Source organism: Podarcis cretensis (genome assembly GCF_951804945.1).
Source record: "Podarcis cretensis genome assembly, chromosome: 8".
Taxonomy (NCBI): domain Eukaryota; kingdom Metazoa; phylum Chordata; class Lepidosauria; order Squamata; family Lacertidae; genus Podarcis; species Podarcis cretensis.
The window spans coordinates 9051775-9072500 of record NC_137177.1 but is presented as its reverse complement, the minus strand read 5'-3'; the positions used below and the strand labels follow the sequence as shown (position 1 = coordinate 9072500).

At 45.8% G+C, this 20726-nt stretch overlaps 2 protein-coding genes across 2 annotated transcripts in view; one reads left to right on the top strand and one right to left on the bottom strand.

The window, feature by feature from the left end:
* The window catches only part of BCKDHA (branched chain keto acid dehydrogenase E1 subunit alpha), a 191490-nt gene extending 189359 nt beyond the window's left edge, over window positions 1-2131 (top strand). The window contains exon 9 of the mRNA XM_079985612.1: window positions 1996-2131. Coding sequence (XP_079841738.1) covers window positions 1996-2116 — 121 coding nt within the window. The 3' untranslated portion in view covers window positions 2117-2131. The remainder of the gene's footprint in view (window positions 1-1995) is intronic.
* The window catches only part of LOC307221292 (homeobox protein otx5), a 70758-nt gene extending 50969 nt beyond the window's left edge, over window positions 1-19789 (bottom strand). Inside the window, exons 1-2 of the mRNA XM_079985722.1 lie at window positions 19741-19789; window positions 8521-8725 (exon numbers count right to left, since the gene is read on the bottom strand). The gene's annotated coding sequence lies outside the window, so the exon portion shown is untranslated. The remainder of the gene's footprint in view (window positions 1-8520; window positions 8726-19740) is intronic.
* Window positions 19790-20726: the final 937 nt, after the last annotated feature.

The window sequence follows — 20726 nt, the reverse complement described above, 5'->3', positions numbered from 1 at the left end:
CCCTCCCCATCTTGCCAAGGACTCAAAATCCCTTCCTTTGTTCTCTGTCTGGCCCCTACCACTTCCCTCATGACGGGTCACACGGCCCATGGAGCGCAGGAGCTTTTCGCAGATTACTGGGGACGCAGGTTCCTGTCAAAGTTCACCTCCCTTGTTTGGGGGGGGTGTCTTCCCTGCCAAACTAAACCTCTGTGGCTTTTGCTCCAGACTGGGAGCGGCCAGCAAGGAAAGACCACAAGGTGATTGTGCTACTTCTATCTGCAGGTTTCAAGAACTTCCTTCCAAGAAGGGACCCACTCTTCTTGAACGACCCAGTCTCCCTGTGGCTGATTTTATTTTATTTTATGCTAAGTACTTAATTCATTCCGGAGATCCGTTGTTAACCTGAAACTGTTCTTAACCTGAAGCACCACTTTAGCTAATGGGGCCTCCTGCTGCTGCCGCACCGTTGGAGCATGATTTCTGTCTCATCCTGAAGCAAAGTTCTTAACCTGAAGCACTATTTCTGGGTTAGCGGAGTCTGTAACCCGAAGCGTATGTAACACGAGGTACCACTGTATTTAAAAGCATTTATAAACTGCTTGATAGTTTATTATCATAATAATCTCCAAGCGGTGCATAGTCCCATAAACAAGTTGTTAAAACGCTAAATCAAAAACAGAGCCTTAAAACCAACATCATGGCGGTATGTATTTGAACTAGAATTGTTTTCAGACGTTTTAATCGTTCTGCTGTTTGTGCAATTCGTCAGCCTGGCTCCTCAGGGTCCGGGATATAAATGTGATAAGTGAATGAATGAAAACACGTGAAAGCAAATGAAACCGAAATCCAGAATGCACACTTGTCTACAGTCATTCAGAGATATAAAAAAGGAACCAGAGCAAATGCTAATTTAGGCTTAACTGGCATTGGCCTGGCATGGGTGATTAATAAAACTAAGATATATGAACATGCCTTTTGCCTGTGCACACAGTCAGGGGCGTCTGTGGGGAGGAGTGGGGGGGAGGAGGGCAGTTGCACCCCCTGGATAAACCATAATCCCCAGATTCCCAGTTTTTGTTTATTTTAAGAAAAGATCCAGCCCTTAAGAGAATCCAAGATACAAAAGGCGCAGGCATTATTCTCTCTCTCTCTCTCTCTCTTAACTAGTCTCCTCTCACCTTTCAATGTCTTTAGCCCTTGAATGAAGTCATAACAATAATTGTCATACAGTGAGGGGGGAAAGTATTTGATCCCCTGCTTAATTTGCCCGTTTGTCCTTGTGAGGTATTTTGTCCCACTCCTCTTTGCAGATCCTCTCCAAGTCAGTAAGATTTCGAGGCTGATGTGTAGCTACTCGAACCTTCAGCTCCCTCCACAGATTTTCGATGGGATTAAGGTCTGGAGACTGACTAGACCACTCCAGGATTTAATGTGCTTCTCCTTGAGCCACTCCTTTGTTGCCTTGGCCATGTGTTTTGGGTCATTGTCATGTTGGAATACCCATCCTTGACCCGTTTTCAATGCCCTGGCTGAGGGAAGAAGGTGCTCACCCAAGATTTGATGATACATGGTCCCGTCCATCATCCCTTCTATGCGGTGAAGATGTCCTGTCCCATTAGCAGAAAAACACCCCCAAAGCATTATTTGTCCCCCTCCATGTTTGACAGTGGGGATGGTGTTCTTAGGGTCATAGGCAGCATTCCTCCTCCTCCAAACACGGCAAGTTGAGTTGATGCCAAAGAGCTCGATTTTGGTCTCATCTGACCACAACACTTTCACCTAGTTCTGCTCTGGGTCATTCAGATGTGCATTGGCAAACTGCAGATGGGCCTGTACATGTGCTGTCTTGAGCAAGGGGACCTTGCGGGCTCTGCAAGATCTCAGTCCTTCACGGCGTAGTGTGTTACCAACTGTTTTCATGGTGACTATGGGCCCAGCTGCCCTGAGATAATTGACAAGGTCCCCCTGTGTAGTTCTGGGCTGCTTCATCACCGTTCTCATGATCATTGTGAGAGAGAGCCAGTGTGGTGTAGTGGTTAAGAGCGGTAGACTTGTAATCTGGGGAACCGGGTTCGCGTCTCCACTTCTCCACATGCAGCTGCTGGGTGACCTTGGGCTAGTCACACTTCTCTGAAGTCTCTCAGCCTCACTCACCTCACAGAGTGTTTGTTGTGGGGGAGGAAGGGAAAGGAGAATGTTAGCCGCTTTGAGACTCCTTCGGGCAGTGATAAAGCGGGATATCAAATCCAAACTCTTCTTCTTCGTCTTCTTCATTGCAACTACACAAGATGAGATCTTGCATGGAGCCCCAGACCGAGGGAGGTTGACAGTTATTTTATGTTTCCTCCATTTGCGAATTATTGTACCAACTGTTGTCACCTTCTCACCAAGCTGCTTGGCAATAGTCTTGTAGCCCTGTTCAGCCTTGTGCAGGTCTACGATCTTGTCCCTGACATCCTCGGACAGCTCTTTGGTTATGGTGGCTACTTTGGAATCTGCTGGATTGATTGCTTCTGTCGACAGGTGTCTTTTGTACAGGTACCGTAAGGAGCTGGGATTACAGGTAAGGCCTCTCCCTTACAGCAGGTGCTTCTAATCTCAGCTCGTTACATACAGTGAAGATACCAGGTAGCCTGACATCTGGCTGGTTGATAGGGGATCAAATACTTATTTCACTCATTATAAAGGTAAAGGTACCCCTGCCCGTACGGGCCAGTCTTGACAGACTCTGGGGTTGTGCGCCCATCTCACTTAAGAGGCCAGGGGCCAGCGCTGTCCGGAGACACTTCCGGGTCACGTGGCCAGAGCCAGAGCCAGAGCCGCACACGGAAACGCCGTTTACCTTCCCGCTGGTAAGCGGTCCCTATTTATCTACTTGCACCCGGAGGTGCTTTCAAACTGCTAGGTTGGCAGGCGCTGGGACCGAGCAGCGGGAGCGCACCCCGTCGCAGGGATTCGAACCGCCGACCTTTCGATCGGCAAGCCCTAGGCGCTGAGGCTTTAACCCACAGCGCCACCTGCGTCCCATTATAATGCACGTCAATTTCTGACTTTTGTCTTCTGGGATTTTTCCTGTTGTTATTCTGTCTCTCACAGCTACAATAAACCTACCATTAAAATTACGGACTGGTCATTTCTTTGCCACGAGGGCAAATGGGCAAATTAAGCAGGGGATCAAATACTCCCCCCCACTGTATGATAAGGGAATCAGATATTCAGGATTCCATTGTCATAAACTGTTGCAGCACCTTCAAGCAAAATGTAATACTAGGTTATTTTGCAAGATTGACGTAACTCTTGCTCTCTCGGCTACAGGTCCCCTCAAATAGGGGCAAAATAACAATGAATGTTATGTTATCAGCACTACAATAAACTTTTTAAATGAAAAATGTTTACAAACTCAGAGTGGGGGGGGGGATATCACATTTTGCTGCATGAAATAAGACCTAATTTCCCATACCTCTTGCTTTTGAGGTGAGATATTACTGCCCCATCACAGCTCTCCAAAAATCCTGGATACCTGTTTTCTTCTTCTTCGACAGGACAGCAATCGCTTATTTCTCCAGCAGTTTAGAAATTTCCCAATTGCCTGGGATAGCTAAGCCGGTACAGCATGAGACTGTTTAATCTCAGGGTGGTGGGTTCAAGTCCCACGTTGGGCAAAAGATCCCAATAAAAGGCTTTAAATTGAAGTGGGGACCAGAAAACTCCTTGTCTAAAGCCTAGGCAATGGGTGTGTTGCTCTCTGTTTAATTGGCAAGATCTGCTTTCCCAAACGCCAATCACGGTTATGACTTTGCTCATTGGCTGAAGATGCGAAAGAGGCAGGAGCAGGCAACTTTCTCACGAAAGCTGACAGAGAAATCAAATTCCTAAGAGAGGGTGAAAATTAATAAAGGGGGGCGGGAAATAAATTGCATGGATGCAGGTACTCCCCCCCACCCAGCTCCCAGGGGCTGGGAGCATTCATAGTACCTGGAAGTATAGATATTAAAAAGCTGTTCTTATGCTTCCACCCTGCCAAGTCCACCTTGCCTTGAAAAACTTCACTCGCTCACATTTGCACATTATTCTTGCATTGCTGGGGTTTGGACTAGATGGGGGGGAGAAGGTCTCTTCCACCTCTACGATTCCAAGCTCAAGAGGCACAAAAGCAGCCACGGTCAAGACTGGTGCTTTCCTCTGGTTCCCCCTGGTTCCGCTATTGTGCGGCTGCCGCAAGCTGTCGTGCCCTGTTATCTCCATCGGTACAATGGGCACAAGACAGCTTTCAGTTCCCTGCCACCTGGAGGGCATAGCAGAGGCTCTGTTGTTACCTGGATTTCACCTGGGATGTTCAGGGGAACCACCAGAATCTTAAAGTGCTCCCTTCCCTCCTCTCTACTCGGGAAAGTAATGACAGCTCCCTTTTTTTACTGCTGGGCTGGGCTGCCACATTACCCTGAGAGACACCAAAAGCTATTATTAATTTTATTGCCCTTTTTTCTTCCTTTCCTCCCTCCCCTTTTTCCTCTAGACTAAGCGGGCCTGCCAAGCCCTCGAGGTTGCAGCTAAGGCGGCCTTCTTGCGCAAAGCAAGGTTGCCACAGTCATCCTTTCCCCCAATCTGTCCTCTCCTCCCGAAATCTTCTCCAAAGGTGTGCTGGCATTGTTCCTTGCCCCATCTAATTAGTGGACCACTCAGCAAGGCAATCGTGCATGGCTGGAGGCTACTGATAAGCAAACCGGGGCTCCTTTGTCTGCTGAGAGAGAGCTTCACAATGAAATCAACAATTTAGAAGGGAACCCCTGCCCAGCCTTTGCCTTCCTGCTGCCAGATCATCACCTCGTCATCTACCTAGTGATTAAATATGGCTCACTTCCAAGGCTAAAGTGGGAACTCCCCGGCCTCAAAACTTTTTGTCAGGATCACACTTATCCTATGCCCCAGAGAGAGAGAGAGAGAGAGAGAGAGAGAGAGAGATAATAAAATAAAATAAAATAAAATAAAATAAAATAAAATAAAATAAAATAAAATAAAATAAAATAAAATAATAAAACGCTTCACTTATTGTTAGGACCGTCACCCAAAGAAAGGCATCTCTTATTTGGCTGATAACATGGACATTTAGCCTAGCAATAGAAGGCATTTGCATACATCTGCATATGAATAAATCCATTGTCCTGATGCCAGGAACAAGTGTGTTTTGCCAGTGAGGTGATGCTTACAATCTGCAGGATTCTGAAAGATTGCATACATATTGAAAAATATGGTATACGCTTTTCTTTTTTAATCTGGGGCACCCTTTCAGAAGGTGAAAGGTTTAAACTGATTACCTGATTAGTCAAATACACATTCTAGGCCTACTCTTTTATTGTTATTAAATATTTTCTTGATTTACAAAAGTGTGTGCAATGTCTCTCTCGTATTTCCCCCCCCCCCTGTAACATTTTTACAAATCAGTTTCATTTTTTGAGACATTAGGAAGAAAAGGGGGAGAGAGGGGGAGAGGTGAGTGGGGATGGGGTCAGGTGGCCATGTTCCTATTTTACTTACTATATGTGGGGTTTGGTGTCAGCGTTGCTTGTGCAGGTCAGGTTGTCTGCTGTTCACTTGTGTTCCTTTGGTGGTGAGAGAGGTTGGGGTTGGCCTAGGGTGTGGCTGTTCATTTGTGGTTGGCTGTGGTGGTCTTTGTTTTCATGTGTGAGTGGGGTGGGTGGGTGTTTTGGATCAGGTTAGCCATATTGATTTGTATGCTGTTGGTGCTGGAGGAGACTTTTGAGAGTCCCATGGACTGCAAGAAGATCAAACCTATCCATTCTTAGGGAAATCAGCCCTGAGTGCTCACTGGAAGGACAGATCCTGAAGCTGAGGCTCCAAGACTTTGGCCACCTCATGAGAAGAGAAGACTCCCTGGAAAAGACCCTGATGCTGGGAAAGATGGAGGGCACAAGGAGAAGGGGACGACAGGACGAGATGGCTGGACAGTGTTCTCAAAGCTACCAGCATGAGTTTGACCAAACTGCGGGAGGCAGTGGAAGACAGGAGTGCCTGGCGTGCTCTGGTCCAGGGGGTCATAAAGAGTCGGACACAACTAAACAACAACAATAATGCTGCTGGTGGATTTTTGTCGTTGTCTTGTTGGGCTGTGTGTGTGATAAAGGGGAGCCATACTGGGGACATTCTAGGCCTACTTATAAGCCAGGTAATTCCTAGGTTACTTTGAGGGTTTTTTCACAGAATCAAGTGGTATATAAATTTTACGAAAGATATTAAAAACAAACGAAGGGCATTAGTATATTTGGAAGTAAGTTTATATGTGGCTCCCGGTTAGATCACTTTGTTTTCTTGGGTGCTAACAAGATCCCAGTGTTTCAATAAGAAAGTAAACTATCCATCCCATTGGGGTTTTTTTTTTTTGTAAATTTAAAATATGTGCTGTATTTATCCTCTTTAGTTTGTTCCATTGTTTGTTTTGTGGTTTATATATTTTGGGAAGTGCAATTTGTATTGCATCCTGCTCTGAGCTTTCATGACGAAGGGAAGATTAGAAACAAGTTTAATAACAAATGCAGAAATAAATATTTACTGCACGAGTGGCATTTTCCATGTTCAAAATGCTTAACAATCTTCTTCCCTGATGCACAGGAAAGCCATCACTTTGGTTCCAATGTTTCGTTTTGAGAGATGCTGGGTTTCATTGCTACCTAAGAACCACACAGCCCTCTAACCCAGGGGTCAGCAAACTTTTTCAGCAGGGGGCCGGTCCACTGTGCCTCAGACTTTGTGCGGGGCCGGACTATATTTTTTTTTTTGGGGGGGGGCAAATGAACGAATTCCTGTGCCCTACAAATAACCCAGAGATGCATTTTAAATAAAAGGGCACATTCTACTCATGTAAAAACATGCTGATTCCTGGACCGTCCGCGGGCCGGATTGAGAAGGCAATTGGGCCAGATCCGGCCCCCGGGCCTTAGTATGCATACCAATGCTCTAATCTGAAAGTCCTGCATCCTTTTCCCCCTGGATCCAGGGGCGCTGAGCATCCAGGGGCGCTGAGAGCTGAAGGCAGCCCTGTTTAGGGAAGCTTTTAATGTTTGATGTATCACAGTATTTTAATATTCTTTTGGAAGCCGCCCAGAGTGGCTGGGGAAGCCCAGCCAGATGGGCGGGGTATAAATATATTATTATTATTATTATTATTATTATTATTATTATTATTACCATTTGCTTCTGGAGCAGAAAAGGAAACAGAGGCACACTGATTCTCTAGACTGCTTCATCCGATCCTCCTTCCTCACCTCTGTCCCTCCCCATGGAACAGTCAAAAACATCTCTTCAGATAGACAGCAGTGGTTAGAGTGTCAGACCAGGACCAGGGAGCTCTGGGTTTGAATCCCCACTCAGCCATGAAGCTCACAGGGTGACCTTGGAGTCAGTAATTGGCTCTCTCAGCCTAACCTCCCTCACAGGGTTGTTGTTTTGGGGACGAAATGAGGACTGGGGGAGAGAAAACCAGGTACACCACCTCAAGAAAAAAGCAGGATATAAATGCAATAAATAATAAACAGGCTACAAAACACATTAATTATACATTCGGCTTTCCCTCTCAACTGCACGCAACGCCAGAATATTCCCCAACCCCTCTCCATTTGTGAGGAAAAGGGCAGGTTAGCCACACTTTTACGTCCATGGATACTGCCGGGGGCGGACAGACGCAAAGAGCTGTAGGCCTTCCTCAGAGACGCCTGAGAGAAATCTAGTAGATCCAGGCCTGCTCCCAAATGGAACATAAAGACTTTTCAATATTTCGAATTGCACCAACTGGCTTTTCATGGGATTCTAGACTGATTGCCGAAGAATTCATGCTTTTGAATTCTGGTGCTGGAGGAGACTCTTGAGAGTCCCATGGACTGCAAGAAGATCAAACCTCTCCATTCTTAAGTAAATCAGCCCTGAGTGCTCACTGGAAGGACAGATCCTGAAGCTGAGGCTCCAATACTTTGGCCACCTCATGAGAAGAGAAGACTCCCTGGAAAAGACCCTGATGCTGGGAAAGATGGAGGGCACAAGGAGAAGGGGATGACAGAGGATGAGATGGTTGGACAGTGTTCTCGAAGCTACAAACATGAGTCTGACCAAACTGCAGGAGGCAGTGGAAGACAGGAGTGCCTGGCGTGCTCTGGTCCATGGGGTCACGAAGAGTCGGACACGACTAAACGACTAAACAACAACAACAAGACTCCTCTAGGAAACTCCATTTCAGAGGAAGGGCCGTAGCTTGGTGGTAGAACACCTGCTTTGCATGCAGAAGGTCCGGGTTCGATCCCCAATGGCATCCCTAAATGGGCCTGAAATTCCAAAGAGGTGCGGCCAGCCAGTGTCGACAACACCAACCTTCGACAAACTTAGAAGTCAGCTTCCTGCATAAATTCCCTCGAATTTGAAACAAGCAGCCTCATTCGCGTCTCCAAGAGTTACGAGAGAATGTTCAAGGACACCCCGCTTCCCAAAACCCACCCACCCCCTTTCCTGCTCTTAGCAAAGGAAGCGACCTACCATGCTTGTAGTCTGCACCCCGTTGCGACTGCTTCAGAGGGGGGTACCTCTCCCAGCCTCGCCCGAGCAGCCAGACCCTTTGTCTCCTCCGGAATATCCCCCGTGCTTTTACGATAGCTCTTTCTGCCGGCATCTCCCGGATCTGTTGGTACACGTGCGGGATCCGGAGGTGCAGAGGGCAGCAGGGTTACTTACCTGCGCGATTCTGCAGAAAGAAAGAGAGAGAGAGACAGTGGAGAGAGAAAAGGAGAGGGAGGGTTGCAGCTTGCTCAGTTCGTGTCGTGGCTCGAAGATTCAAGAGGAGACAGGAAGGGGACATTGCTGGTATTTCATCTATATTCAATAAACACACAAGACGTAACCGGCTGCACGTCTGACAAAATAATATATATTATTCATTGTATTGAATTGTAGATTTCAAAAGAAGTCACTCATAAAGTTCAACGAAAAACGTAGAAATTTTGTACCTGTTGATTGCCAACACCTGTTACTTGAATCAATTTTGTGCTTATCCATATAACTCTACTCTGTAAAAGTTGCTACTACTATGCTATAAGTTCCACTGTCCTGAGATATCATATATGGTATGTACAGTTGCTGACATTTTTTATATTAATTTTGCTGTGAAAATGTGTGAGATTACGATATTGTATTTATTTGCATTACCTAGAGTTTGTACTACTGATGAAGCCCAAGATGGCGAAACAAGGCTAATATTCCGGAAATCCTTGTCTTAGACTCTGTGAAAGGATTCTGTGGAACTGCAACAACCTTTTGTGTGGATTGTTGGACTTTATGAACAGACAGGTGGAACAGACACTTTCACATACAGTGGTACCTCAGGTTAAGTACTTAATTCGTTCCGGAGGTCCGTTCTTAACCTGAAACTGTTCTTAACCTGAAGACCACTTTAGCTAATGGGGCCTCCTGCTGCTGCTGCGCCACCAGAGCACGATTTCTGTTCTCATCCTGAAGCAAAGTTCTTAACCTGAAGCACTATTTCTGGGTTAGCAGAGTTTGTAACCTGAAGCGTATGTAACCTGAGGTACCACTGTATATGGACCTTATGCATAAACTGATTAGAGAATGAACTGATCCACTGGGTCTTCTACTTTTTTCGTTGAACTTTATGAGTTACTTGAAAGCTACAATCCAATACAATGAATACTATATATTATTTTGTCAAACGTACAGCTGGTTACGTATTGTGTATTTATTGAGTATGTTTCACGTAACCAGAGGTTTGTTAATGTTTTGGTATTTCATCTATGGCACAGCATATTTTTTTCTGTTTCCCATCTTTTAACAACCCCTTGCACCCACCAGGTGATGTGCTGCAAGGCCAGATCTTCTGAGGAGATGGGCTTTCGACTAGAAGTCCACAGCATGCAAGATTTGGATGAATCACAGAATTGCAGAGTTGGAAGGGAATTGAATTTGAATTTATTGAATTTATATGCCGGGCGGTTCACAAAAAAAGATCACAGTATATAAAATTAAAATAAAAGCAATAACCCAATAATATTTCCCCCAAAAGAGCCACATTTTAAAAGGGTATGGGATGTTGATCAGGTCAAACAAAGCCCTGGTTAAAAAGGATGTTTTTGCATGGTGCCTAAAGGTGTATAATGAAGGCGTCAGGCAAACATCCCTGGGGAGAGCATTGCACAGATGGGCAGCCACTGCAGAGAAGGCCCCGCTCTCGTGTTGCCACCCTCCGGACCTCTCAAGCAGGCTGCACATGAAGAGGCCCCCCGAAGATGGTCTCAGGGTCCTCTAAGTGTCATCTAGTCCAACCCCTGGCAATGCAGGAATCTCAGCTAAAGCATCCATGACAGAGGGCCATACAGTGTCAATATGATGATTTGAGCAGAGCAGAAACGAGGCCTGCATGAGTCCTGGGGGGAAAATGGGATCTGTTCTCGAGTCTCATGGAGGCAAACTCTATCTACAAAGCCAAACCAATCTTCTCCCCCCCAAAAAAAAATCTCCCCATTTTGCAGAAGGGAAAACCAAGGTATTAACACAGCCCACATTATAAACCCTTATGTTCTCATCCCCAACCTGGCCCACGAAAGCAATGGGGCTGTGGAAGGAGGGAGAGAGTTTGGTGGGTGGGTGGGGGGACTAAATCCAGGAGATGGCAAAAAAAAGGAAGAAATTATCCACCCTACCGAGGGCCTAACAAGTGAGTGACATTAATCTGGACGAGGACAGCTGGCAGTGTCTGACATCCTAGGCTGGCGTAGGGCAAAGCTGCCCGTCTTTGGCCTGCTTGACGCTACAGCTTGCAGGATCATGGCACCCCACAGGGATAGGGTGTTTTTTCTGAGGAGGTGTTAATATATTTTAAAGGTCACCTCTAGCAGGATGGAGGGAGGTCGGCTGAGTTGGTAGAGAGGCTTTAGTTAACTTGTGCATGAACACGGGAAGGGCATTTCAACAGGGGAAAAGGCTCAATGCAGGCTCCGGAATTACATATTAATTGACCCAGGAGAACTGAATTAGAGCCAGGCCTCTCCGCACCCAAAACACAAGGAAACTAGGCTACCGTCCTGTTTCGTATATTGATCCTGATAAGGAAGACAAGGCAAAGCTTGGAAATAAATTTGATTCCTTGTTTTTTTGCCTCTCTGTCCCCCACCCTTCTCCTTTTCTACATTGGGCTCCCTCTAAGGACACACTTCTAAAAAATAAATGTGCGGGGGCACTGCCACTAGAAGGGCCTTGGTTTAAAAAGATTCCGATATATGAGTTAATCCAGGTCCATGGGTGTAGCCAGGATTTATGGGTTTTTATGGGGGGGAGGTCAGGACAGCCCCACCTGTTATTATCCTCTGACTGGCCTTGTCTAGCAGATTTGGAACGAAACGATTGTCAACCACTGGTTTAAAATCACTTTCTTTGGATCTCCAAGTGCTCAGAAAAACCTGTCAAAATCTTCCTACAATTTCTACTTTTCATTATTTATTTACTTGATTTAAGGGGGACACCTGGCTTGAGAGCAGTACATGTGAAAAGGATCTAGGAGTCTTGGTTGACCGCAAACTTGACATGAGCCAACAGTGTGATGCGGCAGCTAAAAAAGCCAATGCAATTCTGGGCTGCATCAATAGGAGTATAGCATCTAGATCAAGAGAAGTAATAGTGCCACTGTATTCTGCTCTGGTCAGACCTCACCTGGAGTACTGTGTCCAGTTCTGGGCACCACAGTTCAAGAAGGACACTGACAAACTGGAACGTGTCCAGAGGAGGGCAACCAAAATGGTCAAAGGCCTGGAAACGATGCCTTATGAGGAACGGCTAAGGGAGCTGGGCATGTTTAGCCTGGAGAAGAGGAGGTTAAGGGGTGATATGATAGCCATGTTCAAATATATAAAAGGATGTCACATAGAGGAGGGAGAAAGGTTGTTTTCTGCTGCTCCAGAGAAGAGGACACGGAGCAATGGATCCAAACTACAAGAAAGAAGATTCCACCTAAACATTAGGAAGAACCTCCTGACAGTAAGAGCTGTTTGACAGTGGGATTTGCTGCCAAGGAGCGTGGTGGAGTCTCCTTCTTTGGAGGTCTTTAAGCAGAGGCTTGACAACCATATGTCAGGAGTGCTCTGATGGTGTTTCCTGCTTGGCAGGGGGTTGGACTCGATGGCCCTTGTGGTCTCTTCCAACTCTATGCTTCTATGAAATTGATAAGGAGATTTATTTATTTTGGGGGTGGGGGGAAGGAAGAGCTCAATTCCCACAACAATTCTGCCCTCAGACTATTGTTTCCCTCCCTTGATCATTGGCTATTGTATTCCAATGCCTATGGACTAATAGCTTGATTTTTTTTAAAAGAAACTTTGGTGGTACTAGGGCTCAAACTCACCTGTAAGTCACACTTTCCCCAGTCCAGGGGTGTGTGTGTGTGTGTGTGTGTGTGTGTGTGTGTGTGTGTATAATGGCACCCAAACCTCAGAGGCTTCATGAGCGTAATGGGAAAAGCCCTCAAACGATGAATCACCCCCCCCCCACCAGTGCTCAAAGTTTGCTGCTCAATCTGCTCTTTTTATATAGCAATTAAGTGCATCGATTCAAGGCTGTGCACTGCTCTGTCTTAACAGCTCAGAGTCTTTTAAATCGGACGGCTGGGTTTACCGATGGGCATAAACCTTTCGAAACGAGAGTTTAATATGCCTTTTAATTGCTGCGGGCGGCTAAGTATCTGTCTTAGTTTAACTAAGACGGGGTTGTTTGCACAGCCTTGTAAGAAGGCGGTGAATTCCCAGAGAAGTTCTCTTTCGGTAGGCGTTGTGGTAAATCGTTTTCACTTTTTTAAAGCTATTTAAGAAAATGTCTAGCCTGCTCTTTATTAGAATAAACGTCTTCTAGGTTTGCCTTCTTTTTTTTTAGAGGGCAAGGAATCGCCCAAAATGGTTGCCAGAGGGGCCTCAACCACGGCCAGGGGCTTTTCAGTAATGGCCCCAACATGGTGGAACGCTCTGCCACAAGAGACCAGGGCCCTGCGGGACTTGACATCTTTCCGCAGGGCCTGCAAGACAGAGCTGTTCCACCAGGCCTTTGGTCAGGGCGCAGCAATCTGCACAGAATTTTGCTTAACGGTTGCCATCAATTTGATTTTAATAAATTTTTATAATGAAATGTTTTTAGAATGTTGGATTATTTGATTGTTGTTAGCCACCCTGAGCCCGGCTTCGGCTGGGAAGGGCGGGATATAAATAAAATTTATTATTATTATTATTATTATGGCTGTAAAGGATTGAACTATTTGCCAAAATGACTCTTGCATCTTGGGAGTTTTCTCTCCCATCTATCATGGAGGCTTCAGCTGAGATTCCTGCCATGTTCTCTTCCAACTCTACAATTCTACAATTCTATGCCAATTGGGAATATTCCTGAGGCGTTTTGGTGGCTAGGCCATAAAAACCCAAACAGGACACCCCCGCCACATGCAACCCTGCAATGACTTAAAACAGGGGTCAGCAAACTTTTTCAGCCAGGGGTCAGTCCACTGTCCCTCAGTGGGGGACCGGACTATGTTTAGAAAAAATAAATAAATGCCCCACAAATAACCCAGAGATGCATTTTATTTTTATTTTTTTAAAAAAGCACATTCTGCTCATGCAAAAACACCAGACAGGCCCCACAAATAACCCAGAGATGCATTTTAAATAAAAGCACACATTCTACTCATGTAAAAACACGCTGATTCCCGGACCGTCTGCAGGCTGGATTTAGAAGGCGATTGGGCCGGATCTGGCCCCCAGGCCTTAGGTTGAGTACCCATAACTTAAAACAGGGGTCAGCAAAGTTTTTCAGCAGGGGGCCAGTCCACTGTCCATCAGAACTAGTGGGCGGCCGGACTATATTTTGCAGATGAAAAACCGAACGAATTCCTATGCCCCACAAATAACCCAGAGATGCATTTTAAATAAAAGCACGCATTCTGCTCATGCAAAAACACCAGGCAGGCCCCACAGATAACCCAGAGATGTGCTTTAAATAAAAGCACACATTCTACTCATAATAATAATATATAATAGTAATTTATTATTTATACCCCGCCCATCTGGCTGGGTTTCCCCAGCCACTCTGGGCGGTTTCCAACAAAGTATTAAAATACAGTCATGTAAAAACACGCTGATTTATGGACTGTCCGCGGGCCAGATTCAGAAGGCGATTGGGCCGGATCTGGCCCCCGGGCCTTAGGTTGCCTACCCATGACTTAAAATAACTAAACGCTTGGCAAATTTCTACCCTTTTCACGGTCCTGAGAATTGTTTGAGAGGGTCCCGCAAGCGATCTGACAGAAAGCCCCTGGCCCTGTCAGGGAGCGTCCGACCCAAACGTTGAATTGGAAGGGCAAAACCGCAGACCCGAGGGGGACACGTGGCTTGCGGGAGGGGGCTTCAAACAGAAGAGACAGGACAAAGGCATCATTGTGCACAAATCCATCCAGGAATTCCAAGCTCTTGTTAATACCTTTGGAAATGTGCAGAGGGTGGACTCGGAGGCAGCCCGGACCGGTGTCCGGAGGGTGGGCTGTTGGGGGGGTGGGCTGGGGGTGAGAGTGCATGGCGATATAATTCTGGGCTCGCGGCATACCAACAGGCCCTATTCTCCCTGCCAAAGCGAGCCTCCTTGTTTTTCAGGCAATCGTGCGGCTGGCGGAAAATTAGGCTTCTTTCTGCACAGAGAAGTCGACATTAATTTAATACGCTAAATAAAAATAACCGCCTGGCAATCTGACAGCAGCAGTGGCATGGGTGGGGGTGGGAGAGACTTCCAGCTCCTACCACCTCCCTGAAATTGTATTTATTTCGTTTCATAAAACTTATGTGCTGCCTTGATTGTTGAAAAAAACACACACACCTCAAACAGTTTGCAAAGACTCTTTGAATTGTTAAAACTAAAAACAGATTAAAGCTATGTGTTGGCATTCTACATATCTGGGCATGCTTCCCTAAACAAAAATGTTTTTAGCAGGCACTGAAAAGAGTCCAGCAGGGACCGATGTCAACAGGCAGGGAGTTCCAAAGTTTAGGAAGCAGAAAAATTGGGAGGAAGGAGGCCAAGAGGCAGAGATGAACCCGGCTGGGGAAGAGTCACGGATGTATCCCCCTCCTGCTGCAACAAGCTCTCCTCCCTCCTGGTCTCCCAGAACCAGAAGAGGCATGAAGAGGGCAGAGGAGAAGTTAGCTTCATGCAGGCACAGTCTCCGCTTGCTTGAGGAAAACCCTGGACAGGAAGGGACTTAGGCAGCTGAGTAATAATAATAATAATAATAATAATAATTTATTTATACCCCGCCCATCTGGCTGGGCTTCCCCAGCCACTCTGGGCAGCTTCCAAAAAAATATTAAAATACATGAAACATTAAAAGCTTCCCTAAACAGGGCTGCCTTCAGACGTCTTCAAAAAGTCTTTTAGTTGTTCTTCTCTTTGACATCTGGTAGGAGGGCGTTCCACAGGGTGGGTGCCACCACCGAAAAGGCCCTCTGTTGGGTTCCCTGTAACTTGGCTTCTCGCAGTGAGGGAACCACCAGAAGGCCCTCGGTGCTGGACCTCAGTGTCCGGGCAGAACGATGGAGGAGAATTCGCTCCTTCAGATATACTGGACCGAGGCTGATTAGGGCTTTAAAAGTCAGCACCAACACTTTGAATTGTGCTCGGAAACGTACTGCAAATCAGTCTTAATGCGAATCAATCTCTGCAACTTTGTCCCAGGGGCAAGACTTACTGAAGAAGAGCCGTGGTGCTCATTAGGCCTGACACTCCTGTGCAGATCCTGTTTTTTCTAATCAAGTGTTAACTTCACCCACACCGTGTGATTTACTGCTGGTTTGCTCCCGACAGTTAGGGAGCCTGGGGCAGCTTGCCTCCAGCTGAGGGGTGAGGAACCTGCAGGCCATTTCATGTTGCCCTGGGAATGCCTCAAGGCCACACCATCTCTTCCCCAGCCACACCCCTCACAAGCCCTTCCTTGCACCCTCCTGCAGTGTTTTTGCCTGGCTAAAAACAATTCTTGCTTGCCTGATAGAGAGAGGCACATTCCAAGAAGCCCACGGCACTGAGGTAGTGTCTACATTTGTTGCTCCACCCACTTTTGCCTCTGGCTCCACCCACCACTAGCATGTGGCCCCCAGGAGGCTGCCCAGAAAGGAAAGCGGCTCTTGGGTCTGGAAAAAAGGCTTCCTAACCCTTCCCCAGCACTTTGCATTCTTCGCTTCCGGGAAGGAAGACATTTCCTTGCATTCTGGTTTTGTTGCTGTTGTTGTTTGCTTTTTAAAAAATTGAGAGAGAATATTAACTTACAGAACTAGCTTATATAGCTCACTTAATGCAAATCAGTTACTACTCAATGGTGCTTTGATCACCTTGCTAAACTTGCAAGGAGTGTTTTCTTGCAAGACATGACTCTTCTCACTCAGGGAATCTAACCCACTTTAGCTGGGGCTGAGAGTTCGGAATCAGGGATGGCAGATCCTTGCAAGTTAATTGACACGGAGTACAAAGAGTATGGGGTGTTAGTGGAGGGGTAGTACCTCTGGTGGGGGACAGACGTGCTCCTTCTGGGGTAGTTTGTCCCCCTTTGGTCCCCACCCTGCACTCGGCTCTCACCTGGGGCTCCTAGAAGCTGTCAGCAAGCGACAGCGACCACACCCCAGGAATGGCTTTGACTGGCTGGCTAAACCAGGTGAGGGGAGCTGATAGGTCTCAAACCCTGGTGAATTAGGGACTTCTCCTGCATGCAAAAAGGGACGCGGGTGGCGCTGTGGGTTAAACCACAGAGCCTAGGACTTGCCGATCAGAAGTTCGGCGGTTCGAATCCCCGCGACGTGGTGAGCTCCCGTTGCTCGGTCCCTGCTCCTGCCAACCTAGCAGTTCGAAAGCACGTCAAAGCGCAAGTAGATAAATAGGTACCGCTCTGGCGGGAAGGTAAACAGTGTTTCCGTGCGCTGCTCTGGTTCGCCAGAAGCGGCTTAGTCCTGCTGGCCACATGACCTGGAAGCTGTACGCCAGCTCCCTCGGCCAGTAAAGCGAGATGAGCGCCGCAACCCCAGAGTCGGTCACGACTGGACCTAATGGTCAGGGGTCCTTTTACCTTTTACCTGCATGCAAAGACAGGCACCAATGGATTGAGCCAAGAGTGGGTCCAGCAGTCAAAAAGGTGATTTCTGCAAGTGCTATAGAGCAGGGGTCAGCAAACCTTTTCAGCCAGGGGCCGGTCCACTGTCCCTCAGACCTTGTGGGGAGCCAGACAATATTGTGGAGGGGATGAACAAATTCCTATGCCCCACAAATAACCCAGAGGTGCATTTTAAATAAAAGGACACATTCTAGGTAAATGTAAAGGTACCCCTGCCCGTACGGGCCAGTCTTGACAGACTCTAGGGTTGTGCGCTCATCTCACTCTAGAGGCCGGGAGCCAGTGCTGTCCGCAGACACTCCCGGGTCACGTGACCAGCGTGACGAAGCTGCTCTGGCGAACCGGCACCAGAGCAGCACACGGAAACACCGTTTACCTTCCCACTATAAAGCGGTACCTATTTATCTACTTGCACTTAAGGGTGCTTTCGAACTGCTAGGTGGGCAGGAGCTGGGACCGAACGACGGGAGCTCACCCCGCCGTGGGGATTCGAACCGCCGACCATGCAATCGGCAAGTCCTAGGCGCTGAGGTTTTACCCACAGCGCCACCTGCATCCCTCGGACACATTCTACTCATGTAAAAAAACCAGGCAGGCTCCACAAATAACCTAGAGATGGGTATTAAGTATTTAATTTGTTACTGAGGTCTGTTCTTAACATGAAACTGTTCTTAACCTGAAGACCACTTTAGCTAATGGGGCCTGCCGCTGTGCCACCAGAGCACGATTTCTGTTCCCATCCTGAAGCAAAGTTCATAACCTGAGGTACTATTTCTGGGTTAGTGGGGTCTGTAAGCTGAAGCGTATGTAACCTGAAGCATATGTAACCCGAGGTAAAAGGTAAAGGGACCCCTCACCATTAGGTCCAGTCACGGACGACTCTGGGGTTGCAGCACTCATCTTGCTTTACTGGCCAAGGGAGCTGGTGTACAGCTTCCGGGTCAAGTGGTCAGCATGACTAAGCCACTTCTGGTGAACCAGAGCAGCACACGGAAACGCCGTTTACCTTCCCGCCGGAGTGGTACCTATTTATCTACTTGCACTTTGACGTGCTTTCAAACTGCTAGGTTGGCAGGAGCAGGGACCGAGCAACGGGAGCTCACCCCATCGCAGGGATTTGAACCGCCGACCTTCTGATTGGCAAGTCCTAGGCTCTGTGATTTAACCCACAGCGCCACCCGAGGTACCACTGTACAAACATCCCAAGGCTATAAATTCACTCTCTGAATCAGATCAGTGCTTTATATTAGCCCATTCTTGCAATGCCACAGGTTGCCACTCTTTTTGCCCTTGACAGAAGCTGTGTGCATTGCAACAGCTGTAGTACAGGCTGCAATTCAACAGATGGAGCTTTCCAATGACAAGGAATAGCTGCTTCTGTTAAAGGCACAGAGACTGAAAAAGGGATGGGCAGAGAAACACAGAAAGTTTCCTTACCATTAGTCCATCTATAGAATTACTCACAGGATGAAGATAGCGGACCCAGAAACGTTTTTTCTCCAAGCAACATAATTAGCAGGAAACTAAAAAATTGTCTTATAAAGATTTCGAAATTGAACATTACGAAGGAGGCAAACTACGGAATGCACATTTAACGCAGCAAAGTTAACAACAACAACAAAACTTAAGCATTTCCAAAGAAAACACGACTAAAGGAAGCCAAATGCAAAATGCACATTTAAATCAGCATAATTTACAAGAGAATAAAATATTATCCTAAGCACCTGTAGGGTAACTTAGTTGGCAGAGCAAGAGACTGAGGTTGTAGATTTGGGCACCACACATTCCTACCTTCCAACTTTACGATTCAATCTTAGCCCCATTCTTTTGCAAGGAGAGAACGAGGTGGCAATTGTAATGTCTCGCATAAGCCATCGTTATTTTACAAACCAGGGTAGTCAGTGCCGGATTTACGTATAAGCCAAACAAGCTATAGCTTAGGGCCCCACTCTCTTGGGGGCCCCAAAAAAATTTAAAGGAAAAAGAAACTGGATGTACATTTCTAAAATATAAGATAAAAATAAAATAAAATAAAATAAAACCTACATACAGCAACAGTGTTTTGTGTTGTGTAGGCTCCTAGGATGTAAGTCATGGGTCCCACCTGCTAGCCTGTTCCCTAAAGTATCATTGGTTTGCTCATTTCTATATATAGGGTACCTACATTCTGCTATTTATAATTAGTAGTAGTTTGCATTATATATTTACACCTATTATTATTTCATGTTATAACAAGTTTCTAGAGACTAGATTATGAGCCTTTGTAAATTGTGTTTCTAAAGGGACTTTTGTTATTGCCAAATGCCAATGTGCTTGCATTATTAAGTTTGTTATGAATAAAAAAATCATTTTAAGTTAGAGCTTAATAATTATTTCACTATTGATATACTTCTTAATTGTATGTATTTCAGTTCAACAATTACTTTGATAAAAGACATATTTTGTTACGTGCAAATGGCTTTAGATACGTATTAGGTCCGTAAATTACCATATAGCATATATTCAACACAAAAAACAGCGACAATTTGTTGCTGACAAAGAACAGCTGGACATAGAAAGGGCCCCATTACCTTCTGTATCTTAGGGCTTCAAATTTGTTGAGTCCCCATTTCCATCTGAGTGACCCAACCAGCGTGAACCATGGCAAAGGATGATGGGAGTTGTAGTCCAGTCCCTCCCTTTCCTGGGTTGGAGCAAAAACTTCTGGGGGGGGGGGAGGGTTTTGTTCATAGAAGCCGACAAGGATAAGGGAGATCGGTTTGTGAAAGAGGTGCAACTTCTGCAAAGCAACTTATATATATATATATATATATATATATATATATATATATATATTTATTAAATTTTGTATAACCAATAAAAAACATACATAATAACATAATATTTTCCATTATCCACATTTCATTCTCTACTTTGGACTTCCTCACATCTCTTGTTCCTGCTTTCTAAACATAAATTTTACCAGCAAATTATTAACTTGATTTAATTCATATAATATAATTTTCCAATATTTAATATCTCAAATTTTGGGATTTAACATACACTTATTAAAGCTTAATCATAAAATATTACTTATCCCAGATTTATCTTTTCATCTTCCAATTGAATTTAAATTTATATTCTTTATAACTAGTTTGTTGAAGCCATGTTTTTACTTATCTTACATCTTTCTTAACAATCATACAATTTACAATATTTTAGATAGTCCTTTAATTTCTTCCAGTCTTCCTCCACCAGTTCTTCTCCCAGGTCTCAACTTCTGCAAAGCAACTTATAGTTGGGTTTAAAAAAATGCCCCTGCTAAAATAATGCACTGGGGGTTTGGGGTTGTTGTTTTTTTGCAGCTCGGTTGTGTCTTCGCAAAACAGGGAATTGGATATTTCACCTGCAGAGGCAAGGATTTCACCTTGGAGCCCAAAATGGAAATTTTTAGTTTAGAGAAAAAGTGGGTAAGGGGCGACAGGATGGAAGTTTATAAAAATATATATTCGTGGAATGGAGAAAGTAGATAGAAAAACGCTTTTCTCCCTCTCTCATAACAGCAGAATTTGTGGGC